At 47.3% G+C, this 27,500-nt stretch overlaps 1 protein-coding gene across 2 annotated transcripts in view; it reads left to right on the plus strand.

The window, feature by feature from the left end:
* LOC121564130 (multidrug and toxin extrusion protein 1-like) overlaps positions 1–27,500 on the plus strand; it is a 55,727-nt gene that overhangs the window by 5,750 nt on the left and 22,477 nt on the right. For both annotated transcript variants that reach the window (XM_045210344.1, XM_045210345.1), the window contains exons 7-11: positions 2,699–2,796; positions 6,317–6,414; positions 16,142–16,255; positions 21,772–21,839; positions 24,386–24,494. In XM_045210344.1, the coding sequence (XP_045066279.1) occupies positions 2,699–2,796; positions 6,317–6,414; positions 16,142–16,255; positions 21,772–21,839; positions 24,386–24,494 (487 nt within the window). The remainder of the gene's footprint in view (positions 1–2,698; positions 2,797–6,316; positions 6,415–16,141; positions 16,256–21,771; positions 21,840–24,385; positions 24,495–27,500) is intronic.

Consider the following 27,500-nt stretch of genomic DNA (forward strand, 5'->3'; position numbering starts at 1 on the left):
GTCTTGTCCTGCAGGGTATCATCTGAACCTGCAGTTAGATAGGTAATGTTGTGTCTTGTCCTGCAGGGTATCATCTGAACCTGCAGTTAGATAGGTAATGTTGTGTCTTGTCCTGCAGGGTATCATCTGGCCTACAGTTAGATAGGTAATGTTGTGTCTTGTCCTGCAGGGTATCATCTGAACCTGCAGTTAGATAGGTAATGTTGTGTCTTGTCCTGCAGGGTATCATCTGAACCTGCAGTTAGATAGGTAATGTTGTGTCTTGTCCTGCAGGGTATCATCTGGCCTACAGTTAGATAGGTAATGTTGTGTCTTGTCCTGCAGGGTATCATCTGGCCTACAGTTAGATAGGTAATGTTGTGTCTTGTCCTGCAGGGTATCATCTGAACCTGCAGTTAGATAGGTAATGTTGTGTCTTGTCCTGCAGGGTATCATCTGGCCTACAGTTAGATAGGTAATGTTGTGTCTTGTCCTGCAGGGTATCATCTGAACCTGCAGTTAGATAGGTAATGTTGTGTCTTGTCCTGCAGGGTATCATCTGGCCTACAGTTAGATAGGTAATGTTGTGTCTTGTCCTGCAGGGTATCATCTGAACCTGCAGTTAGATAGGTAATGTTGTGTCTTGTCCTGCAGGGTATCATCTGAACCTGCAGTTAGATAGGTAATGTTGTGTCTTGTCCTGCAGGGTATCATCTGGCCTACAGTTAGATAGGTAATGTTGTGTCTTGTCCTGCAGGGTATCATCTGGCCTACAGTTAGATAGGTAATGTTGTGTCTTGTCCTGCAGGGTATCATCTGAACCTGCAGTTAGATAGGTAATGTTGTGTCTTGTCCTGCAGGGTATCATCTGAACCTGCAGTTAGATAGGTAATGTTGTGTCTTGTCCTGCAGGGTATCATCTGGCCTACAGTTAGATAGGTAATGTTGTGTCTTGTCCTGCAGGGTATCATCTGAACCTGCAGTTAGATAGGTAATGTTGTGTCTTGTCCTGCAGGGTATCATCTGAACCTGCAGTTAGATAGGTAATGTTGTGTCTTGTCCTGCAGGGTATCATCTGGCCTACAGTTAGATAGGTAATGTTGTGTCTTGTCCTGCAGGGTATCATCTGGCCTACAGTTAGATAGGTAATGTTGTGTCTTGTCCTGCAGGGTATCATCTGAACCTGCAGTTAGATAGGTAATGTTGTGTCTTGTCCTGCAGGGTATCATCTGGCCTACAGTTAGATAGGTAATGTTGTGTCTTGTCCTGCAGGGTATCATCTGAACCTGCAGTTAGATAGGTAATGTTGTGTCTTGTCCTGCAGGGTATCATCTGGCCTACAGTTAGATAGGTAATGTTGTGTCTTGTCCTGCAGGGTATCATCTGAACCTACAGTTAGATAGGTAATGTTGTGTCTTGTCCTGCAGGGTATCATCTGAACCTACAGTTAGATAGGTAATGTTGTGTCTTGTCCTGCAGGGTATCATCTGGCCTACAGTTAGATAGGTAATGTTGTGTCTTGTCCTGCAGGGTATCATCTGGCCTACAGTTAGATAGGTAATGTTGTGTCTTGTCCTGCAGGGTATCATCTGAACCTGCAGTTAGATAGGTAATGTTGTGTCTTGTCCTGCAGGGTATCATCTGAACCTGCAGTTAGATAGGTAATGTTGTGTCTTGTCCTGCAGGGTATCATCTGAACCTGCAGTTAGATAGGTAATGTTGTGTCTTGTCCTGCAGGGTATCATCTGGCCTACAGTTAGATAGGTAATGTTGTGTCTTGTCCTGCAGGGTATCATCTGAACCTGCAGTTAGATAGGTAATGTTGTGTCTTGTCCTGCAGGGTATCATCTGAACCTGCAGTTAGATAGGTAATGTTGTGTCTTGTCCTGCAGGGGTATCATCTGGCCTACAGTTAGATAGGTAATGTTGTGTCTTGTCCTGCAGGGTATCATCTGGCCTACAGTTAGATAGGTAATGTTGTGTCTTGTCCTGCAGGGTATCATCTGAACCTGCAGTTAGATAGGTAATGTTGTGTCTTGTCCTGCAGGGTATCATCTGGCCTACAGTTAGATAGGTAATGTTGTGTCTTGTCCTGCAGGGTATCATCTGAACCTGCAGTTAGATAGGTAATGTTGTGTCTTGTCCTGCAGGGTATCATCTGGCCTACAGTTAGATAGGTAATGTTGTGTCTTGTCCTGCAGGGTATCATCTGAACCTACAGTTAGATAGGTAATGTTGTGTCTTGTCCTGCAGGGTATCATCTGGCCTACAGTTAGATAGGTAATGTTGTGTCTTGTCCTGCAGGGTATCATCTGAACCTACAGTTAGATAGGTAATGTTGTGTCTTGTCCTGCAGGGTATCATCTGAACCTGCAGTTAGATAGGTAATGTTGTGTCTTGTCCTGCAGGGTATCATCTGAACCTACAGTTAGATAGGTAATGTTGTGTCTTGTCCTGCAGGGTATCATCTGGCCTACAGTTAGATAGGTAATGTTGTGTCTTGTCCTGCAGGGTATCATCTGAACCTACAGTTAGATAGGTAATGTTGTGTCTTGTCCTGCAGGGTATCATCTGAACCTGCAGTTAGATAGGTAATGTTGTGTCTTGTCCTGCAGGGTATCATCTGAACCTGCAGTTAGATAGGTAATGTTGTGTCTTGTCCTGCAGGGTATCATCTGAACCTGCAGTTAGATAGGTAATGTTGTGTCTTGTCCTGCAGGGTATCATCTGGCCTACAGTGATAGTAGGAGTGGTGGGGAACATTCTCAACGCTCTCATCAACTACATCTTCCTCTATGTGCTGGACCTGGGCGTGGCGTGAGTTACAATATTATAACAATAGTTATAAATATTATACTATACTATACTATATACAAACTATACTATATATATATACTATACTGTCTCCAACTCATACATACTGTACTATATACAGTTGAAGTCGGAAAGTTTACATACACCTTATCCAAATTCCTTGTCTTAGGTCAGTTAGGATCACCACTTAATTCTAAGAATGTGAAATGTCAGAATAATAGTAGAGAGAATGATTTATTTCAGCTTGTATTTCTTTCATCACATTCCCAGTGGGTCAGACGTTTACATACACTCAATTAGTATTTGGTAGCATTGCCTTTAAATTGTTTAACTTGGGTCAAACGTTTCGGTTAGCCTTCCACAAGCTTCCCACAATAAGTTGGGTGAATTTTGGCCCATTCCTCCTGACAGAGCTGGTGTAACTGAGTCAGGTTTGTAGGCCTCCTTGCTCGCACACGCTTTTTCAGTTCTGCCCACACATTTTCTATAGGATTGAGGTCAGGGCTTTGTGATGGCCACTCCAATACCTTGACATTGTTGTCCTTAAGCCATTTTGCCACAACTTTGGAAGTATGCTTGGGGTCATTGTCCATTTGGAAGACCCATTTGCGACCAAGCTTTAACTTCCTGACTGATGTCTTGAGATGTTGCTTCAATATATCCACATAATATTCCTTCTTCATGATGCCATCTATTTTGTGAAGTGCACCAGTCCCTCCTGCAGCAAAACACCCCCACATCATGATGCTGCCACCCCCGTGCTTCACGGTTGGGATGGCGTTCTTCTGCTTTCAAGCAACCCCCTTTTTCCTCCAAACATAACGATGGTCATTATGGCCAAACAGTTCTATTTTTGTTTCATCAGACCAGAGGACATTTCTCCAAAAAGTACGATCTTTGTCCCCATGTGCAGTTGCAAACCGTAGTCTGGCTTTTTTATGGCGGTTTTGGAGCAGTGGCTTCTTCCTTGCTGAGCGGCCTTTCAGATTATGTCGATATAGGACTCGTTTTACTGTGGATATAGATACTTTTGTACCTGTTTCCTCCAGCATCTTCACAAGGTCCTTTGCTGTTGTTCTGGGATTGATTTGCACTTTTTGCACCAAAGTACGTTCATCTCTAGGAGACAGAAAGCGTCTCCTTCCTGAGCGATATGACGGCTACGTGGTCCCATGGTGTTTATACTTGCGTACTATTGTTTGTACAGATGAACGTGGTACCTTCAGGCGTTTGGAAATTGCTCCCAAGGATAAACCAGAATTGTGGAGGTCTACCATTTTTTTTCTGAGGTCTTGACTGATTTCTTTTGAAAAATAACTATAAAACCAGTCAGACAGATGGCAGCAAGCATGACGTTTTCTTTTGACTGACAGGTCAAAGCAGAGTCCCAGAGTGAGGAGCTTGATTAGTTTGATACCAGTATTAGGAGAGTTGGTGTGATAACCAATATTAGGAGAGTTGGTGTGATAACCAATATTAGGAGAGTTGGTGTGATAACCAATATTAGGAGAGTTGGTGTGATAACCACCATGTTCTCTCTCTCCTCTGTCTCTGTCTGTCTCAGGGGTTCTATAATAACTAACTCCATCTCCCAGTACTACCTGACTATATACAGTAAGGGAAAAAAGTATTTGATCCCCTGCTGATTTTGTAAATTTGCCAACTGACAAAGACATGATCAGTCTATAATTTTAATGGTAGGTTTATTTGAACAGTGAGAGACAGAATAACAACAACAAAAATCCAGAAAAACGCATGTCAAAAATGTTATAAATTGATTTGCATTTTAATGAGGGAAATAAGTATTTGACCCCTCTGCAAAACATGACTAAGTACTTGGTGGCAAAACCCTTGTTGGCAATCACAGAGGTCAGACGTTTCTTGTAGTTGGCCAGCAGGTTTGCACACATCTCAGGAGGGATTTTGTCCCACTCCTCTTTGCAGATCTTCTCCAAGTCATTAAGGTTTCGAGCCTGATGTTTGGCAACTCGAACCTTCTGCTCCCTCCACAGATTTTCTATGGGATTAAGGTCTGGAGACTGGCTAGGCCACTCCAGGACCTTAATGTGCTTCGTCTTGAGCCAGTCCTTTGTTGCCTTGGCCGTGTGTTTTGGGTCATTGTCATGCTGGAATACCCCATCCACAACCCATTTTCAATGCCCTGGCTGAGGGAAGGAGGTTCTCACTCAAGATTTGACGGTACATGGCCCCGTCCATCGTCCCTTTGATGCAGTGAAGTTGTCCTGTCCCCTTAGCAGAAAAACACCCCCAAAGCATAATGTTTCTACCTCCATGTTTGACGGTGGGGATGGTGTTCTTGGGGTCATAGGCAGCATTCCTCCTCCTCCAAACACGGCGAGTTGAGTTGATGCCAAAGAGCTCGATTTTGGTCTCATTTGACCACAACACTTTCACCCAGTTCTCCTCTGAATCATTTAGATGTTCATTGGCAAACTTCAGACGGGCCTGTATATGTGCTTTCTTGAGCAGGGGGACCTTGCGGGCGCTGCAGGATTTCAGTCCTTCACGGCGTAGTGTGTTACCAATTGTCTTCTTGGTGACTATGGTCCCAGCTGCCTTGAGATCATTGACAAGATCCTCCCGTGTAGTTCTGGGCTGATTCCTCACTGTTCTCATGATCATTGCAACTCCACGAGGTGAGATCTTGCATGGAGAGGCCGAGGGAGATTGACAGGTCTTTTGTGTTTCTTCCATTTGCGAATAATCGCACCAACTGTTGTCACCTTCTCACCAAGCTGCTTGGCGATGGTCTTGTAGCCCATTCCAGCCTTGTGTAGTTCTACAAATTGTCCCTGACATCCTTGGAGAGCTCTTTGGTCTTGGCCATGGTGGAGAGTTTGGAATCTGATTGATTGCTTCTGTGGACAGGTGTCTTTTATACAGGTAACAAGGTGAGATTAGGAGCACTCCCTTTAAGAGTGTGCTCCTAATCTCAGCTCGTTACCTGTATAAAAGACACCTGGGAGCCAGAAGTCTTTCTGATTGAGAGGGGGTCAAATAATTATTTCCCTTATTAAAATGCAAATCAATTTATAACATTTTTGACATGCGTTTTTATGGATTTTTTTGTTGTTATTCTGTCTCTCACTGTTCAAATAAACCTACCATTAAAATTATAGACTGATCATGTCAGTGGGCAAACGTACAAAATCAGCAGGGGATCAAATACTTTTTTCCCTCACTGTATATCTCTATGTCTCTGTCTGTCTCTGTGGTTCTATAATAACTAACTCCATCTCCCAGTACTACCTGACTATATATATCTCTATGTCTCTGTCTGTCTGTGGTTCTATAATAACTAACTCCATCTCCCAGTACTACCTGACTATATATATCTCTATGTCTCTGTCTGTCTGTGGTTCTATAATAACTAACTCCATCTCCCAGTACTACCTGACTATATATATCTCTATGTCTCTGTCTGTCTGTGGTTCTATAATAACTAACTCCATCTCCCAGTACTCACTGACTATATATATCTCTATGTCTCTGTCTGTCGTAGGGGTTCTGCAGCAGCCAACTCCATCTCCCAGTTCTCCCTGGCTGTCTTTCTCTACTGCTATATTGTCTGCCAGGGTCTGCACAAGGCCACCTGGGAAGGTATGTGTAACTCTTCCCCTGGGAAGGTATGTGTAACTCTTCCCTTGGGAAGGTATGTGTAACTCTTCCCCCTAACCCCTAACCACAAGCACCTATTACCTAACCCCTAGCCACTACCCCCTAGCCCCTACCCCCTAGCCACTACCCCTAGCCACTACCCCCTAGCCACTACCCCCTAGCCACTACCCCCTAGCCCCTAACCTGTACCCTCAAAGGCAGTGAGCTCAGGGCAGATGTCCTCACCTGGCCTGCCCACGTTGAGCCTGGTGTCTCAGTGTAATAATAATATGTGACTAGGTGACTCTTTAACCACCTGCCTCTGGGAGAGAGGTCAGAACAGGATGGCTTTGTTCACGGTATGACGTAGTTTGCTCAGAGATGGTCTGTAATGTTATGGTTGTATTTGTGCTCCGGTCCCAGGCCAGAGTCCAGCTGTGTGTGAACGGATCATATATCTGAGAGAAGAGTAGCAGTCTGTTCTGTTCTACATGGTTTCCAAATCCTGCTCCTGGGGACCCAAATGGATTTATTTCTGGTTTTGCCGTAGCACTACCATACTTTATTCAACTAATCAGTGTATCATCAAGCTTTTAGTTTGAATCAATTGTGTAGCGCTAGGGCAAAAGCAAAAAAATATGGGTCCTTAGGACCAGGATTGGGAAACCCTATAGTACAAGGTTCTGTATCACTCCACTAACCTGCCATCTCAAAGGTTCTGTATCACTCCACTAACCTGCCATCTCAAAGGTTCTCTATCACTCCACTAACCTGCCATCTCAAAGGTTCTCTATCACTCCACTAACCTGCCATCTCAAAGGTTCTCTACCACTCCACTAACCTGCCATCTCAAAGGTTCTCTATCACTCCACTAACCTGCCATCTCAAAGGTTCTCTATCACTCCACTAACCTGCCATCTCAAAGGTTCTCTATCACTCCACTAACCTGCCATCTCAAAGGTTCTCTACCACTCCACTAACCTGCCATCTCAAAGGTTCTCTATCACTCCACTAACCTGCCATCTCAAAGGTTCTCTATCACTCCACTAACCTGCCACCTCAAAGGTTCTCTATCACTCCACTAACCTGCCATCTCAAAGGTTCTCTATCACTCCACTAACCTGCCATCTCAAAGGTTCTCTATCACTCCACTAACCTGCCATCTCAAAGGTTCTCTATCACTCCACTAACCTGCCATCTCAAAGGTTCTCTATCACTCCACTAACCTGCCATCTCAAAGGTTCTGTATCACTCCACTAACCTGCCATCTCAAAGGTTCTCTATCACTCCACTAACCTGCCATCTCAAAGGTTCTCTACCACTCCACTAACCTGCCATCTCAAAGGTTCTGTATCACTCCACTAACCGGCCATCTCAAAGGTTCTCTATCACTCCACTAACCTGCCATCTCAAAGGTTCTCTATCACTCCACTAACCTGCCATCTCAAAGGTTCTGTATCACTCCACTAACCTGCCATCTCAAAGGTTCTCTATCACTCCACTAACCTGCCATCTCAAAGGTTCTCTATCACTCCACTAACCTGCCATCTCAAAGGTTCTCTATCACTCCACTAACCTGCCATCTCAAAGGTTCTCTATCACTCCACTAACCTGCCATCTCAAAGGTTCTCTATCACTCCACTAACCTGCCATCTCAAAGGTTCTCTATCACTCCACTAACCTGCCATCTCAAAGGTTCTGTATCACTCCACTAACCTGCCATCTCAAAGGTTCTCTATCACTCCACTAACCTGCCATCTGAAAGGTTCTCTATCACTCCACTAACCTGCCACCTCAAAGGTTCTCTATCACTCCACTAACCTGCCATCTCAAAGGTTCTGTATCACTCCACTATCCTGCCATCTCAAAGGTTCTCTATCACTCCACTAACCTGCCATCTCAAAGGTTCTGTATCACTCCACTAACCTGCCATCTCAAAGGTTCTCTATCACTCCACTAACCTGCCATCTCAAAGGTTCTCTATCACTCCACTAACCTGCCATCTCAAAGGTTCTCTATCACTCCACTAACCTGCCATCTCAAAGGTTCTCTATCACTCCACTAACCTGCCATCTCAAAGGTTCTCTATCACTCCACTAACCTGCCATCTCAAAGGTTCTGTATCACTCCACTAACCTGCCATCTCAAAGGTTCTCTATCACTCCACTAACCTGCCATCTCAAAGGTTCTCTATCACTCCACTAACCTGCCATCTCAAAGGTTCTCTATCACTCCACTAACCTGCCATCTCAAAGGTTCTCTATCACTCCACTAACCTGCCATCTCAAAGGTTCTCTATCACTCCACTAACCTGCCATCTCAAAGGTTCTGTATCACTCCACTAACCTGCCATCTCAAAGGTTCTCTATCACTCCACTAACCTGCCATCTCAAAGGTTCTCTATCACTCCACTAACCTGCCATCTCAAAGGTTCTCTATCACTCCACTAACCTGCCATCTCAAAGGTTCTCTATCACTCCACTAACCTGCCATCTCAAAGGTTCTCTATCACTCCACTAACCTGCCATCTCAAAGGTTCTGTATCACTCCACTAACCTGCCATCTCAAAGGTTCTCTATCACTCCACTAACCTGCCATCTGAAAGGTTCTCTATCACTCCACTAACCTGCCACCTCAAAGGTTCTCTATCACTCCACTAACCTGCCATCTCAAAGGTTCTGTATCACTCCACTATCCTGCCATCTCAAAGGTTCTCTATCACTCCACTAACCTGCCATCTCAAAGGTTCTGTATCACTCCACTAACCTGCCATCTCAAAGGTTCTCTATCACTCCACTAACCTGCCATCTCAAAGGTTCTCTATCACTCCACTAACCTGCCATCTCAAAGGTTCTCTATCACTCCACTAACCTGCCATCTCAAAGGTTCTCTATCACTCCACTAACCTGCCATCTCAAAGGTTCTCTATCACTCCACTAACCTGCCATCTCAAAGGTTCTGTATCACTCCACTAACCTGCCATCTTAAAGGTTCTGTATCACTCCACTAACCTGCCATCTCAAAGGTTCTCTATCACTCCACTAACCTGCCATCTCAAAGGTTCTCTATCACTCCACTAACCTGCCATCTCAAAGGTTCTCTATCACTCCACTAACCTGCCATCTCAAAGGTTCTCTATCACTCCACTAACCTGCCATCTCAAAGGTTCTCTATCACTCCACTAACCTGCCATCTCAAAGGTTCTCTACCACTCCACTAACCTGCCATCTCAAAGGTTCTCTATCACTCCACTAACCTGCCATCTCAAAGGTTCTGTATCACTCCACTAACCTGCCATCTCAAAGGTTGTCTATCACTCCACTAACCTGCCATCTCAAAGGTTCTCTATCACTCCACTAACCTGCCATATCAAAGGTTCTCTATCACTCCACTAACCTGCCATATCAAAGGTTCTCTATCACTCCACTAACCTGCCATCTCAAAGGTTCTCTATCACTCCACTAACCTGCCATCTCAAAGGTTCTCTATCACTCCACTAACCTGCCATCTCAAAGGTTCTGTATCACTCCACTAACCTGCCATCTCAAAGGTTCTGTATCACTCCACTAACCTGCCATCTCAAAGGTTCTGTATCACTCCACTAACCTGCCATCTTAAAGGTTCTGTATCACTCCACTAACCTGCCATCTCAAAGGTTCTGTATCACTCCACTAACCTGCCATCTCAAAGGTTCTCTATCACTCCACTAACCTGCCATCTCAAAGGTTCTCTATCACTCCACTAACCTGCCATCTCAAAGGTTCTCTACCACTCCACTAACCTGCCATCTCAAAGGTTCTCTATCACTCCACTAACCTGCCATCTCAAAGGTTCTGTATCACTCCACTAACCTGCCATCTCAAAGGTTCTCTATCACTCCACTAACCTGCCATCTCAAAGGTTCTTTATCACTCCACTAACCTGCCATCTCAAAGGTTCTCTATCACTCCACTAACCTGCCATCTCAAAGGTTCTCTATCACTCCACTAACCTGCCATCTCAAAGGTTCTCTATCACTCCACTAACCTGCCATCTCAAAGGTTCTGTATCACTCCACTAACCTGCCATCTCAAAGGTTCTGTATCACTCCACTAACCTGCCATCTCAAAGGTTCTGTATCACTCCACTAACCTGCCACCTCAAAGGTTCTCTATCACTCCACTAACCTGCCATCTCAAAGGTTCTCTACCACTCCACTAACCTGCCATCTCAAAGGTTCTGTATCACTCCACTAACCTGCCATCTCAAAGGTTCTCTATCACTCCACTAACCTGCCATCTCAAAGGTTCTCTATCACTCCACTAACCTGCCTTCTCAAAGGTTCTCTATCACTCCACTAACCTGCCATCTCAAAGGTTCTCTATCACTCCACTAACCTGCCATCTCAAAGGTTCTCTATCACTCCACTAACCTGCCATCTCAAAGGTTCTCTATCACTCCACTAACCTGCCATCTCAAAGGTTCTCTATCACTCCACTAACCTGCCATCTCAAAGGTTCTCTATCACTCCACTAACCTGCCATCTCAAAGGTTCTCTATCACTCCACTAACCTGCCATCTCAAAGGTTCTCTATCACTCCACTAACCTGCCATCTCAAAGGTTCTCTATCACTCCACTAACCTGCCATCTCAAAGGTTCTCTATCACTCCACTAACCTGCCATCTCAAAGGTTCTCTATCACTCCACTAACCTGCCATCTCAAAGGTTCTGTATCACTCCACTAACCTGCCATCTCAAAGGTTCTCTATCACTCCACTAACCTGCCATCTCAAAGGTTCTCTATCACTCCACTAACCTGCCATCTCAAAGGTTCTCTATCACTCCACTAACCTGCCATCTCAAAGGTTCTCTATCACTCCACTAACCTGCCATCTCAAAGGTTCTCTATCACTCCACTAACCTGCCACCTCAAAGGTTCTGTATCACTCCACTAACCTGCCATCTCAAAGGTTCTCTATCACTCCACTAACCTGCCATCTCAAAGGTTCTGTATCACTCCACTAACCTGCCATCTCAAAGGTTCTCTATCACTCCACTAACCTGCCATCTTAAAGGTTCTGTATCACTCCACTAACCTGCCATATCAAAGGTTCTCTATCACTCCACTATCCTGCCATCTTAAAGGTTCTCTATCACTCCACTAACCTGCCATCTCAAAGGTTCTCTATCACTCCACTAACCTGCCATCTCAAAGGTTCTCTATCACTCCACTAACCTGCCATCTCAAAGGTTCTGTATCACTCCACTAACCTGCCATCTCAAAGGTTCTCTATCACTCCACTAACCTGCCATCTCAAAGGTTCTCTGTCACTCCACTAACCTGCCATCTCAAAGGTTCTCTATCACTCCACTAACCTGCCATCTCAAAGGTTCTCTATCACTCCACTAACCTGCCATCTCAAAGGTTCTCTACCACTCCACTAACCTGCCATCTCAAATGTTCTGTATCACTCCACTAACCTGCCATCTCAAAGGTTCTCTATCACTCCACTAACCTGCCATCTCAAAGGTTCTGTATCACTCCACTAACCTGCCATCTCAAAGGTTCTCTATCACTCCACTAACCTGCCATCTCAAAGGTTCTGTATCACTCCACTAACCTGCCATCTCAAAGGTTCTCTATCACTCCACTAACCTGCCATCTCAAAGGTTCTCTATCACTCCACTAACCTGCCATCTTAAAGGTTCTGTATCACTCCACTAACCTGCCATCTCAAAGGTTCTCTATCACTCCACTAACCTGCCATCTCAAAGGTTCTCTACCACTCCACTAACCTGCCATCTCAAAGGTTCTCTATCACTCCACTAACCTGCCATCTCAAAGGTTCTCTATCACTCCACTAACCTGCCACCTCAAAGGTTCTCTATCACTCCACTAACCTGCCATCTCAAAGGTTCTCTATCACTCCACTAACCTGCCATCTCAAAGGTTCTGTATCACTCCACTAACCTGCCATCTCAAAGGTTCTCTATCACTCCACTAACCTGCCATCTCAAAGGTTCTCTACCACTCCACTAACCTGCCATCTCAAAGGTTCTCTATCACTCCACTAACCTGCCATCTCAAAGGTTCTGTATCACTCCACTAACCTGCCATCTCAAAGGTTCTCTATCACTCCACTAACCTGCCATCTCAAAGGTTCTCTATCACTCCACTAACCTGCCATATCAAAGGTTCTCTATCACTCCACTAACCTGCCATATCAAAGGTTCTCTATCACTCCACTAACCTGCCATCTCAAAGGTTCTCTATCACTCCACTAACTTGCCATATCAAAGGTTCTCTATCACTCCACTAACCTGCCATCTCAAAGGTTCTGTATCACTCCACTAACCTGCCATCTCAAAGGTTCTGTATCACTCCACTAACCTGCCATCTCAAAGGTTCTGTATCAGTCCACTAACCTGCCATCTTAAAGGTTCTGTATCACTCCACTAACCTGCCACCTCAAAGGTTCTCTATCACTCCACTAACCTGCCATCTCAAAGGTTCTGTATCACTCCACTAACCTGCCATCTCAAAGGTTCTCTATCACTCCACTAACCTGCCATCTCAAAGGTTCTTTATCACTCCACTAACCTGCCATCTCAAAGGTTCTCTATCACTCCACTAACCTGCCATCTCAAAGGTTCTCTATCACTCCACTAACCTGCCATCTCAAAGGTTCTGTATCACTCCACTAACCTGCCATCTCAAAGGTTCTCTATCACTCCACTAACCTGCCATCTCAAAGGTTCTCTATCACTCCACTAACCTGCCATCTCAAAGGTTCTCTACCACTCCACTAACCTGCCATCTCAAAGGTTCTCTATCACTCCACTAACCTGCCATCTCAAAGGATCTCTATCACTCCACTAACCTGCCACCTCAAAGGTTCTCTATCACTCCACTAACCTGCCATCTCAAAGGTTCTGTATCACTCCACTAACCTGCCATCTCAAAGGTTCTCTATCACTCCACTAACCTGCCATCTCAAAGGTTCTCTATCACTCCACTAACCTGCCATCTCAAAGGTTCTCTATCACTCCACTAACCTGCCATCTCAAAGGTTCTCTATCACTCCACTAACCTGCCACCTCAAAGGTTCTGTATCACTCCACTAACCTGCCATCTCAAAGGTTCTGTATCACTCCACTAACCTGCCATCTCAAGGTTCTCTATCACTCCACTAACCTGCCATCTCAAAGGTTCTCTATCACTCCACTAACCTGCCATCTCAAAGGTTCTGTATCACTCCACTAACCTGCCATCTCAAAGGTTCTCTATCACTCCACTAACCTGCCATCTCAAAGGTTCTCTACCACTCCCACTAACCTGCCATCTCAAAGGTTCTCTATCACTCCACTAACCTGCCATCTCAAAGGTTCTCTATCACTCCACTAACCTGCCATCTCAAAGGTTCTGTATCACTCCACTAACCTGCCATCTCAAAGGTTCTCTATCACTCCACTAACCTGCCATCTCAAAGGTTCTCTATCACTCCACTAACCTGCCATCTCAAAGGTTCTCTATCACTCCACTAACCTGCCATCTCAAAGGTTCTGTATCACTCCACTAACCTGCCATCTCAAAGGTTCTCTATCACTCCACTAACCTGCCACCTCAAAGGTTCTGTATCACTCCACTAACCTGCCATCTCAAAGGTTCTCTATCACTCCACTAACCTGCCATCTCAAAGGTTCTCTATCACTCCACTAACCTGCCATCTCAAAGGTTCTCTATCACTCCACTAACCTGTCATCTCAAAGGTTCTCTATCACTCCACTAACCTGCCATCTCAAAGGTTCTCTATCACTCCACTAACCTGCCATCTCAAAGGTTCTCTATCACTCCACTAACCTGCCATCTCAAAGGTTCTCTATCACTCCACTAACCTGCCACCTCAATTGTTCTCTATCACTCCACTAACCTGCCATCTCAAAGGTTCTCTATCACTCCACTAACCTGCCATCTCAAAGGTTCTCTACCACTCCACTAACCTGCCATCTCAAAGGTTCTCTATCACTCCACTAACCTGCCATCTCAAAGGTTCTCTATCACTCCTCTAACCTGCCATCTGAAAGGTTCTCTATCACTCCACTAACCTGCCATCTCAAAGGTTCTGTATCACTCCACTATCCTGCCATCTCAAAGGTTCTCTATCACTCCACTAACCTGCCATCTCAAAGGTTCTGTATCACTCCACTAACCTGCCATCTCAAAGGTTCTCTACCACTCCACTAACCTGCCATCTCAAAGGTTCTGTATCACTCCACTAACCTGCCATCTCAAAGGTTCTCTACCACTCCACTAACCTGCCATCTCAAAGGTTCTGTATCACTCCACTAACCTGCCATCTCAAAGGTTCTCTATCACTTCACTAACCTGCCATCTCAAAGGTTCTCTATCACTCCACTAACCTGCCATCTCAAAGGTTCTGTATCACTCCACTAACCTGCCATCTCAAAGGTTCTGTATCACTCCACTAACCTGCCATCTCAAAGGTTCTGTATCACTCCACTAACCTGCCATCTCAAAGGTTCTCTATCACTCCACTAACCTGCCATCTCAAAGGTTCTCTATCACTTCACTAACCTGCCATCTCAAAGGTTCTCTATCACTCCACTAACCTGCCATCTCAAAGGTTCTCTATCACTTCACTAACCTGCCATCTCAAAGGTTCTGTATCACTCCACTAACCTGCCATCTCAAAGGTTCTCTATCACTCCACTAACCTGCCATCTCAAAGGTTCTGTATCACTCCACTAACCTGCCATCTCAAGGTTCTCTATCACTCCACTAACCTGCCATCTCAAAGGTTCTCTATCACTCCACTAACCTGCCATCTCAAGGTTCTCTATCACTCCACCAACCTGCCATCTCAAAGGTTCTCTATCACTCCACTAACCTGCCATCTCAAAGGTTCTCTATCACTCCACTAACCTGCCATCTCAAAGGTTCTGTATCACTCCACTATCCTGCCATCTCAAAGGTTCTCTATCACTCCACTAACCTGCCATCTCAAAGGTTCTGTATCACTCCACTAACCTGCCATCTCAAAGGTTCTCTATCACTCCACTAACCTGCCATCTCAAAGGTTCTCTATCACTCCACTAACCTGCCATCTCAAAGGTTCTCTATCACTCCCACTAACCTGCCATCTCAAAGGTTCTCTATCACTCCACTAACCTGCCATCTCAAAGGTTCTCTATCACTCCACTAACCTGCCATCTCAAGGTTCTCTATCACTCCCACTAACCTGCCATCTCAAAGGTTCTCTATCACTCCACTAACCTGCCATCTCAAAGGTTCTGTATCACTCCACTAACCTGCCATCTCAAAGGTTCTGTATCACTCCACTAACCTGCCATCTCAAAGGTTCTGTATCACTCCACTAACCTGCCATCTCAAAGGTTCTCTATCACTCCACTAACCTGCCATCTCAAAGGTTCTCTATCACTCCACTAACCTGCCATCTCAAAGGTTCTCTATCACTCCACTAACCTGCCATCTCAAAGGTTCTCTATCACTCCACTAACCTGCCATCTCAAAGGTTCTCTATCACTCCACTAACCTGCCATCTCAAAGGTTCTCTATCACTCCACTAACCTGCCATCTCAAAGGTTCTCTATCACTCCACTAACCTGCCATCTCAAAGGTTCTCTATCACTCCACTAACCTGCCATCTATGCATTCTGGGAAGTTTCTATTGGTGGGGGTATGTGTGATTCCTGACCTCTCACCCCTAGGATGGTCAGCTGACTGCCTGCAGGAGTGGGGACAGTTCATCAAGCTGGCCATCCCAAGTATGCTGATGCTGTGTCTGGAATGGTGGACCTATGAGATCGGAGGCTTCCTGGCAGGTACTGTTGTTATAACATAATAATAATAATAATAATAATAATAATAATACTGGATATGTCCAAAATGACACCCTATTCCATCGTTTCCCAAACATGGTTCTCGGGACCCCAAGGGGCGTTTAGTTTTTTGCCCTAACACTACACAGCTGATTTAAATGATCAAAGCTTGATGATGAGTTGGTTATTTGAATCAGCTGTGTAGTCCCCAAAAAATAAAAAAATAAATAAAAATAAAAAAACATTGTAAAGTGGTTATCCCACTGGCTATAAGGTGAATGCACCTATTTGTAAGTCGCTCTGGATAAGAGCGTCTGCTAAATGACGTAAATGTAAATGAAATGTAATGCTAGGGCAAAAACCAAAAAGTGCACCCCTTAAGGTCCCGAGGACCGAGTTTGGGAAACCCTGTCCTATTCCCTATGTAGAGCCCCACAATGGAAGTGTCATAAGACCCATAAAACCTAGCGGTCAAACAGGGAAATGGTTCCAATCCTTTTTCCACCATTCATTTTTCTCCCTCTCTCCCCCTCTCCCCTCTCTCCCAATCTCCCCTCTCTCCTCATCTCCCCCCTCTCTCCCTATCTCCTCATCTCCCGTCTCTCCCTCTCTCCCCCTCTCCCCTCTCTCCCCCTCTCCCTCTCTCCTCATCTCCCCCCTCTCTCCCTCTCTCCCTCTCTCCTCATCTCCCGTCTCTCCCTCTCTCCCCCTCTACCCTCTCTGCTCTCTTTCCCTCTCCCTCTCTCCTCATCTCCCGTCTCTCCCTCTCTCCCCCTCTCCCCTCTCTCCCATCTCCTCTCTCCCCCTCTCTCCCCTCTCTCCTCCCTCTCTCTTCATCTCCCGTCTCTCCCTCTCTGCCCCTCTACCCCTCTCCCTCTCTCCTCATCTCCCCCCTCTCCAATCTCTCTCTCCCTCTTTCCCTCTCTCCCTCTCTCCTCATCTCCTCCCTCTCTCCTCATCTCTCCCCTCTCTCGCTCCCTCCCTCTCGCCCCTCTCTCCCTCTCCCGTCTCTCCCCTTTCTCCCCTCTCTCCTTCTTTCCATTCTCCCTCTCTCCTCATCTCCCCCCTCTCTCTCTCCCTCTCTCCCTCGCTCCTCATCTCCCCCCTCTCCCCCTCTCTCCTCATCTCCCCCCTCGCCCCCTTCTCTCCTCATCTCCCCCTCTCTCCCTCTCTCACCTCTCCTTCTCTCCCCTCTCTCTCCTCATCTCCTCCTTCTCTCCCTCTCTCCCCTCTCTCCCTCTCTCCTCATCTCTCCCCTCTCTCCCTCTCTCCCTCTCGCCCCTCTCTGTCTCTCCCCTCTCTCACCTCGCTCTCCCTCTCCCCTCTCTCCCCTCGCTCTCCCTCACCTCGCCCCTCTCTCCCTCTCGCACCTCTCACCTCTCTCCTCTCTCCTCATCTCCCCTCTCTCCCTCTCTCCTCATCTCCCCCCTCTCTTCCCTCTCTCCCTCTCTCCCCCCTCTCCCTCTCTCCCCATTTCCCCTCTCTCCTCCTCTCCTCATGTCCCACTCTCTCCTCATCTCCACCTCTCTCACCTCTCTCCCCTCTCTCCTCTTCTCCCCCCTCTCACCTCTCTCCCCTCTCTCCCTATCTCCCTCTCTCCTCATCTCACTCTCTCCCCTCTCTCCTCATCTCCCCCCTCTCCCTCTCTCCTCATCTCCCCTCTTTCCCTCTCGCCCCTCTCTCCTCATCTCCCCCCTTTCTCTCTCTCTCACCTCCCCCCCCTCTCTCACCTCTTCCCCCTCTCTCCCTCTCGCCCCTCTCACCTCTGTCCCTCTCTTCTCATCTCCCCCCTCTATCCCTCTCTCACCTCTCTCTCTCTCCACGTCTCTCCTCTCTCCTCATCTCCCCCTTCTCTCCTCATCTCCCCCCTCTCCCCTCTCTCCTCATCTCTCCCCTCTCTCCTCCTCTCCCTCTCTCCCTCTCCCCTCTCTCCCTCTCTCCTCATCTCCCCCTCTCTCCTCATCTCCCCCTCTCTCCCTCTCTCCTCATCTCTCACCTTCTCCCTCTCTCCTCATCTTCCCTCTCTCCTCATCTTCCCTCTCTCCTCCTCTCCCTCTCTCCCTCTCCCCTCTCTCCCTCTCTCCTCATCTCCCCCTCATCTCCCATCTCCCCCTCTCTCCTCATCTCCCCCTCTCTCCTCATCTCCCCCTCTCTCCTCATCTCCCCCTCTCTCCCCCTCTCCTCATCTCTCCCCTCTCTCCCTCTCTCCTCATCTCCCCCTCTCTCCTCATCTCCCCCTCTCTCCTCATCTCCCCCTCTCTCCTCATCTCTCCCTCTCTCTCCCCTCTCTCCCTCTCTCCTCCTCTCCCCTCTCTCCCTCTCTCCCTCTCTCCTCATGTCCCCCTCTCTCCTCATCTCCACCTCTCTCTCCTTTCTCTCCTCTTCTCCCCCTATCTCACCTCTCTCCCCTCTCTCCCCTTTCTCCCTCTCTCCCTCTCCCCTCATCTCCCACCTCTCTCACCTCGCTCCCTTTCTCCCCTCATCTCTCCTCATCTCCCCCCTCTCCCTCTCTCTCCTCATCTCCTCCTTCTCTCCCTCTGTCTCTCCCTCCCCTCTCCCCTCTCTCCTCATCTCCCCCCTCTCCCTCTCTCCTCATCTCCAATCTCTCTCCCTCTCTCCTCATCTCCTGTCTCTCGCCCTCCCCCTACCCCTCCCTCTATCTCCCGTATTTCCCTCTATTCCTCTCTCACATCTCTCCCTCTCTCACATCTCTCCTTCTCTCCCCTCTCTCTCCTCATCTCCTCCCTCTCTCCTTCTTTCACCTTTATCCCTCTCTCCCTCTCTCCCTGTCTCCCTCTCTCCCTCTCTCACCTCTCCCCTCTCTCCCTCTCTCCCTCTCGCCCCTCTCTCCTCATCTCCCCCCTTTCTCGCTCTCTCACCTCTCGCCCCTCTCTCCCTCGCTCCTCATCTCCCCCTCTCACTCTCTCCCCTCTCTCACTCTCTCCCCTCTCTCCTCATCTCCCCCCTCTCTCCCCTCTCACCTCTGTCCCTCTCTTCTCATCTCCCCCCTCGCTCACCTCTCTCTCTCCACCTCTCCTCTCTCCTCATCTCCCCCCTTCTCTCCTCATCTCTCCCCTCTCTCCCTCTCTCCTCATCTCCCCTCTCTCCTCCTCTCTCCTCATCTCCTCATCTCCCCCTCTCTCTCTCTCTCCTCATCTCTCTCCTCTCCTCATCTCCCCCTTCTCCTCTCCCTCTCTCCCTCTCCCCTCTCTCCCTCTCTCCTCATCTCCCCATCTCCCCCTCTCTCCCCTCTCTCCTCATCTCCCCTCTCTCCCTCTCTCCTCATCTCTCCCCTCTCTCCCTCTCTCCTCATCTCCCCTCTCTCCTCCTCTCCCTCTCTCCCTCTCTCCTCATCTCCTCATCTCCCCCTCTCTCTCTCTCTCCTCATCTCTCTCCTCTCCTCATCTCCCCCCTCTCCTCTCCCTCTCTCCCTCTCCCCTCTCTCCTCATCTCTCTCCTCTCTCCTCATCTCCCTCTCCCCTCTCTCCCTCTTTCATCATCTCCCTCTCTCTCCCCATCTCCCTCTCTCCTCATCTCTCCCCTCTCTCCCTCTCTCCTCATCTCCCCCTCTCTCCTCATATCCCACTCATCTCCCCCTCTCTCCTCATATCCCCCTCATCTCCCCCCTCTCCTCTCCCCTCTCTCCCTCTCTCCTCATCTCTCCCCTCTCTCCTCATCTCCCTCTCTCATCATCTCTCCCTCTCTCCTCATCTCCCCTCTCTCCTCCATATCCCCCTCATCTCCCCTCTCTCCCTCTCTCCTCATCTCTCCCCTCTCTCCCTCTCTCCTCATCTCCCCTCTCTCCTCCTCTCCCTCTCTCCCTCTACCCTCTCTCCCTCTGTCCTCATGTCCCCCTCTCTCCTCATCTCCATCTCTCTCACCTCTCTCCCCTCTCTCCTCTTCTCCCCCCTCTCTCACCTCTCCTCATCTCCCCCTCTCTCCCCTCTCTCCTCATCTCCCCTCTCTCACCTCTCTCCCCTCTCTCCCTCTCTCCCTCTCTCCTCTTCTCCCCCTCTCTCACCTCTCTCCCCTCTCCCCTCTCTCACCTCTCTCCCTCTCTCCCCTCTCTCCTCATCTCCCCCCTCTCTCCCCTCTCTCCTCATCTCCACTTCTCTCACCTCTCTCCCTCTCTCCTCCTCTCCCCCCTCTCTCCCCTCTCTCCTCATCTCCCCCCTCTCTCCCTATCTATCCTCATCTCCCCCTTCTCTCCCTCCCCTCTCTCCCCTCTCTCCCTCTCTCCTCATCTCCCCCCTCCCTCTCTCCTCATCTCCCCTCTCTCCCTCTCTCCTCATCTCTCCCTCTCTCCTCATCTCTCCCTCTCTCCTTCTCTCCTCATCTCTCCCCTCTCCTCATCTCCCCCTCTCTCCCTCTCTATCCTCATCTCCCCCTTCTCTCCCTCCCCTCTTTCCCTCTCTCCTCATCTCTCCCCCTCCCTCTCTCCTCATCTCCCGTCTCTCCCTCTCTCCCTCTCTCCTCATCTCTCCTTCTCTCCTCATCTCTCCCCTCTCTCCCTCGCTCCTCATCTCCCCCTCTCACTCTCTCCCCTCTCTCCCTCTCTCCCCTCTCACCTCTGTCCCTCTCTTCTCATCTCCCCCCTCTCCCCCTCGCTCACCTCTCTCTCTCTCTCCACCTCTCCTCTCTCCTCATCTCCCCCCTTCTCTCCTCATCTCTCCCCTCTCGCCCTCCCCCCTTCTCTCCTCATCTCTCGCTCATCTCTCTCTATCCTCATCTCCCCCTTCTCTCCCTCCCTCTCTCCCCTCTCTATCCTCTCTCCCTCTCTCCTCATCTCCCCCTTTCTCCATCTCTCCCCTCTCTCCTCATCTCCCTCTCTCCCCTCTCTCCTCATCTCCCTCTCTCCCCCTCTCCTCATCTCCTCCATCTCTCCCCTCTCTCCTCATCTCCCTCTCTCCCCTCTCTCCTCATCTCCCTCTCTCCCTCTCTCCTCATCTCCCCCTCTCTCCCTCTCTCCCTCTCTCCCCTCTCTCCTCATCTCCCCTCTCTCCTCCTCTCCTCATCTCCTCCCTCTCTCCCTCTCTCCTCATCTCCCCTCTCTCTCCTCTCTCCCCCTCTCTCACCTCCTCCCCTCTCTCCCTCTCTCCCTCTCTCCTCATCTCCCCCCTCTCTCCCCTCTCTCCCTCTATCCTCATCTCCCCCTCTCTCCCTCTCTCCTCATCTCCCCCCTCTCCTCATCTCCTCCCTCTCTCCCTCTCTCCTCATCTCCCCCTCTCTCTCCTCATCTCCCCCTCTCTCACCTCACTCCCCTCTCTCCCTCTCTCCCCTCTCTCCTCATCTCCCCCTCTCTCACCTCACTCCCCTCTCTCCCTCTCTCCCCTCTCTCCTCATCTCCCCCCTCTCTCCCCTCTCTCCCCTCTATCCTCATCTCCCCTCTCTCCCCTTTCTCCCTCTCTCCCTGTCATCTCCCCCCTCTCCCCCCTCTCTCCCCATCTCCTCATCTCGTCCCTCTCTCCCTCCCCCTCTCCGCCCTCTCTCCCTCATCTTCCCTCTCTTCCCTCTCTCAGGTCTTATCAGTGAGGTGGAGTTGGGGGCTCAGTCTGTTGTATATCAGCTAGCTACCATCACCTACATGGTAACAGCACACTGTATATCAGCTAGTTACCATGGTAACATCACACTGTATATCAGCTAGCTACCATCACCTACATGGTAACGTCACACTGTATATCAGCTAGTTACCATGGTAACATCACACTGTATATCAGCTAGCTACCATCACCTACATGGTAACATCACACTGTATATCAGCTAGTTACCATGGTAACATCACACTGTATATAAGCTAGTTACCATCACCTACATGGTAACATCACACTGTATATCAGCTAGTTACCATCACCTACATGGTAACATCACACTGTATATCAGCTAGTTACCATCACCTACATGGTAACATCACACTGTATATCAGCTAGTTACCATCACCTACATGGTAACATCACACTGTATATCAGCTAGTTACCATGGTAACATCACACTGTATATCAGCTAGCTACCATCACCTACATGGTAACATCACACTGTATATCAGCTAGTTACCATCACCTACATGGTAACATCACACTGTATATCAGCTAGTTACCATCACCTACAATGTATGCACGCATGACTGTAAGTCGCTTTGGATAAAAGCGTCTGCTAAATGGCATATTATTATTATTATTATTATGGTAACATCACACTGTATATAAGCTAGTTACCATGGTGACATCACACTGTATATAAGCTAGTTACCATGGTGACATCACACTAAGATACACTACAACATGACATGTAAAACAAAATGTTAAATCATTAATAAGAAGTTAAATTATAGTGTTAATAAAAACCTACAGTTGAAGTCGGACGTTTACATACACCTTAGCCATATACATTTAAACTCAGTTTTTCACAATTCCTCACATCTAATCCTAGTAGAAATGTCCTGTCTTAAATCAGTTAGGATCACCACTTAATTTTAAGAATGTGAAATGTTAGAATAATAGTAGAGAGAATGATTTATTTCAGCTTTTATTTCTTTCATCACATTCCCAGTGGGTCAGAAGTTAACACACACTCAATTAGCATTTGGTAGCATTGCCTTTAAATTGTTTAACTTGGGTCAAACGTTTCGGGTAGCCTTCCACAAGCTTCCCACAATAAGCTGGGTGAATTTTGGCCCATTCCTCCTGACAGAGCTGGTGTAAGTGAGTCAGGTTTGTAGGCCTCCTTGCTCGCACACGCTTTTTCAGTTCTGCCCACAAATGTTCTAAAGGATTGAGGTCAGGACTTTGTGATGGCCACTCCAATACTTTGACTTTGTTGTCCTTAAGCCATTTTGCCACAACTTTGGAAGTGTGCTTGGGGTCATTGTCCATTTGGAAGACCCATTTGCGACCAAGCTTTAACTTCCTGACTGAGGTCTTGAGATGTTGCTTCAATATATCCACATAATTTTCCTTCCTCATGATGCCATCTATTTTGTGAAGTGCACCAGTCCCTCCTGCAGCAAAGCACCCCCACAGCATGATGCTGCCACCCCTGTTCTTCACGGTTGGGATGGTGTTCTTCGGCTTGCAAGCCCCCCCTTTTTCCTCCAAACATAACGATGGTCATTATGGCCAAACAGTTCTATTTTTGTTTCATCAGACCAGAGGATATTTCTCCAAAAAGTGCGATCTTTGTCCCCATTTGCAGTTGCAAACCGTAGTCTGGCTTTTTTATGGTGGTTTTGGAGCAGTGGCTTCTTCCTTGCTGAGCGGCCTTTCAGGTTATGTCGATATAGGACTCGTTTTACTGTGGATATAGATACTTTTGTACCTTTTTCCTCCAGCATCTTCACAAGGTCCTTTGCTGTTGTTCTGGGATTGATTTGCACTTTTCGCACCAAAGTACATTCATCTCTAGGAGACAGAACGCGTCTCCCTCCTGAGCGGTATGACGGCTGCGTGGTCCCATGGTGTTTATACTTGCGTACTATTGTTTGTACAGATGAACGTGGTACCTTCAGGCGTTTGGAAATTTCTCCCAAGGATGAACCAGACTTGTGGAGGTGTACAATTTCTTTTCTGAGGTCTTGGCTGATTTCTTTTGATTTTCCCATGTTGTCAAGCAAAGAGGCACTGAGTTTGAAGGTAGGCCTTGAAATACATCCACAGGTACACCTCCAATTGACTCAAATTATGTCAATTAGCCTATCAGAAGCGTCTAAAGCCATGACATCATTTTCTGGAATTTTCCAAGCTGTTTAAAGGCACAGACAACTTAGTGTATGTAAACTTCTGACCTACTGGAATTGTGATACAGTGAATTATAAGTGAAATAATCTGTCTGTAAACAATTGTTGGAAAAATTACTTGTGTCATGCACAAAGTAGATGTCCTAACCGACTTGCCAAAACTATAGTTTGTTAACAAGAAATTTGTGGAGTGGTTGAAAAACAAGTTTTAATGACTCCAACCTAAGTGTATGTAAACTTTCGACTTCAACTGTATATTGCTTAGTTTTCTAGCTCACATCTCTCTCCTCTCTCCCTCTCCCTCTCTCTCTCTGTCTCTCTCTCTTCTCTCCATATCTCTGTCTCTCCCTCCTCTCTCTCTCTCTGTCTCTCTCTCTTCTCTCCATATCTTCCTCTCTCAGTTCCCCCTTGGTTTCTCAGTAGCAGCTAGTGTGAGGGTGGGCAACGCTCTGGGAGCAGGGAACACAGAACAGGCCAAGCTGTCTGGGAAGGTTGCCTCCATTTGTACACGTACGTACCAGCAACCAGCTACTAGTGAGGCTAACCAGGGCTCTAATATGGGCTATGATCTTTTAACTGTTTGGGTTAGAAACAAGCAGTTTTCACTGTAGTAATGGTGTAAGCTCTCTGGAAACAACGGTACAGCCAAGCGTTATTATACAACAATTATCTGGGCAATTATTATTTTCTATGCACTGGTGCACCCATATAAAAATTCCAGGTCGCACAGCAAAATATCAAGGAGCACATGTGACCAAAATGGTCGCAATTTAGAGCCCTGAGGCTAACAAGTACGAGTTGCTAACTAACCAACCACTGTTAGCGAGGCTAACCGTATCAGCAGCTAGGTTAAGACAGACAAGCTGATACCTAGCTTGGCCTTGAGATACGTTTCGTACCAGAGACTCTTAACTGTAACTGAGGTGTCAGTAAGAACACTTACACATATTATGGCAACTATAGGAAAGACCATCTACACTGAGTTTACAAAAATTAGGAACACCTGGTCTTTCCATGACATAGACTGACCTGGTTTGTAAACTCAGTGTAGATGGTCTTTCCTATAGTTGCCATAATATGAATTATTGTTTTCTGGTAAAAAACAGGAGTTGCATGCAGAAACGTTGGTTAGGTTTACCCATTAAACCTGGTTAGGTTTACCCATTAAACCTGGTTAGGTTTACCCATTAAACCTGGTTAGGTTTACCCATTAAACCTGGTTAGGTTTACCCGTTAAACCCGGTTAGGTTTACCCGTTAAACCCGGTTAGGTTTACCCGTTAAACCCGGTTAGGTTTACCCGTTAAACCCGGTTAGGTTTACCCGTTTAAACCCGGTTAGGTTTACCCGTTAAACCCGGTTAGGTTTATTAAATTGTTGGGAGTATACAGTGCATACGGAAAGTATTCAGACCCCTTGACATTTTCCACATTTTGTTACGTTACAGCCTTATTCTGAAATTGATTAAATCGTTTATTTCCCTCATCACTCTACACACAATACCCCATAATGCAAAGCAAGAACAGGTTTTTAGAAATGTTTGCAAATTTATAAAGAATAGGAAACTGATATCAGATTTACATAAGAATTCAGACCCTTTACTCAGTACTTTGTTGAAGCACTTTTGGCAGCGATTACAGCCTTGAGTCTTCTTGGGTATGATGCTACAAGCTTGGCATACCTGTATTTGGGGAGTGGCTGGGCCACTCAAGGACATTTAGAGACTAGTCCCGAAGCCACTCCTACATTGTCTTGGCTGTGTGCTTAGGGACATTGTCCTGTTGTTAGGTGAACCTTCGCCCCAGCCTGAGGTCCTGAGAAGGTTTCATCAAGGATATCTCTGTACTAGTCTCCCAGACCCTGTGTAACACTCTGGCTCTATGGACGTTTATATTGAGCCAGGGTTGTTCATTTTCTTGTGTTGGGTGTATTTCATTTGGTGGTGTTGGGGATGGGTGAGTTTCATTTTGTTTGTGTCATGTGGTGATTGGTCGATGACTCCCAATCAGAGGTAACGAGTGTCAGCTGTCGGCTCGTTATCTCTGATTGGGGCCATATATATTCTGTGTGTTTTCTCCTTTGTTTTGTGGGTTATTGTTTCTTTGTTGCTGTTAGTAGTATTCTGTATAGAACTTCACGGATCGTCATTTGTTGTTTTTTCTTCGTGGTTGCTTTAAGTAAATAAAGTCATCATGTTCACTCGTAACTGCTGCGCATTGGTCTCCTCCTTCAGACGATCGTGACAGAATAACCCACCATAGAAGGACCAAGCAGCGTAACAAGCGGCAACAGGACCTACCTACACAGGAGTTATGGAGCGCCTCCTAAGGATTTTTGGACCGGGGCCAGAGCCGCCACCATGGACAGACGCCCACCCAGACCCTCCCCTAGTCCTGATGTTGGTGCGCCCGGAGTTCGCACCTTTAGGGGGGGGTACTGTAACACTCTGGCTCTATGGACGTTTATATTGAGCCAGGGTTGTTCATTTTCTTGTGTTGGGTGTATTTCATTTGGTGGTGTTGGGGATGGGTGAGTTTCATTTTGTTTGTGTCATGTGGTGATTGGTCGATGACTCCCAATCAGAGGTAACGAGTGTCAGCTGTCGGCTCGTTATCTCTGATTGGGAGCCATATATATTCTGTGTGTTTTCTCCTTTGTTTTGTGGGTTATTGTTTCTTTGTTGCTGTTAGTAGTATTCTGTATAGAACTTCACGGATCGTCATTTGTTGTTTTTTCTTCGTGGTTGCTTTAAGTAAATAAAGTCATCATGTTCACTCGCAACGCTGCGCATTGGTCTCCTCCTTCAGACGATCGTGACACCCTGCCACTGAAAAACATCCCCACAGGATGATGCTGCCACCACCATGCTTCACCGTAGGGATGGTGCCAGGTTTCCTCCAGTCGTGACGCTTGGCATTCAGGCCAAAGAGTTCAATCTTGGTTTCATCAGACCAGAGAATCTTGTTTCTCATGGTCTGAGAGTCGTTAGGTGCCTTTTGGCAAACTCCAAGCGGGCTGTCATGTGCCTTTTTACTGAGGAGTGGCTTCCGTCTGGTCACTCTACCATAAAGGCCTGATTGGTGGAGTGCTGCAGAGATGGTTGTCCTTCTGGAAGTTTCTCCCATCTCCACAGAGGAACTCTAGAGCTCTGTCAGAGTGACCATCGGGTTCTTGGTCACCTCCCTGACCAAGGCCCTTCTCCCCTGATTGCTCAGTTTGGCCGGGCGGCAAATTCTAGGAAAAGTATTTGTGGTTCCAAACATCTACCATTTAAGAATGATGGAGGCCACTGTGTTCTTGGGAACCTTCAATGCTGCAGATATTTCTTGTTACCTTTCCCCAGATCTGTGCCTCGACACAATTCTGTCTCGGAGCTGTACGGACAATTCCTTTGACCACATTACATTTACATTTACATGGCTTGGTTTTTGCTCTGACATGCACTGTCAACTGTGGGACCTTATATAGACAGGTATGTGCCTTTCCAAATCATGTCCAATCAATTGAATTTACCACA

The sequence above is a fragment of the Coregonus clupeaformis genome, chromosome 34 (assembly GCF_020615455.1).
Source record: "Coregonus clupeaformis isolate EN_2021a chromosome 34, ASM2061545v1, whole genome shotgun sequence".
NCBI lineage: Eukaryota > Metazoa > Chordata > Actinopteri > Salmoniformes > Salmonidae > Coregonus > Coregonus clupeaformis.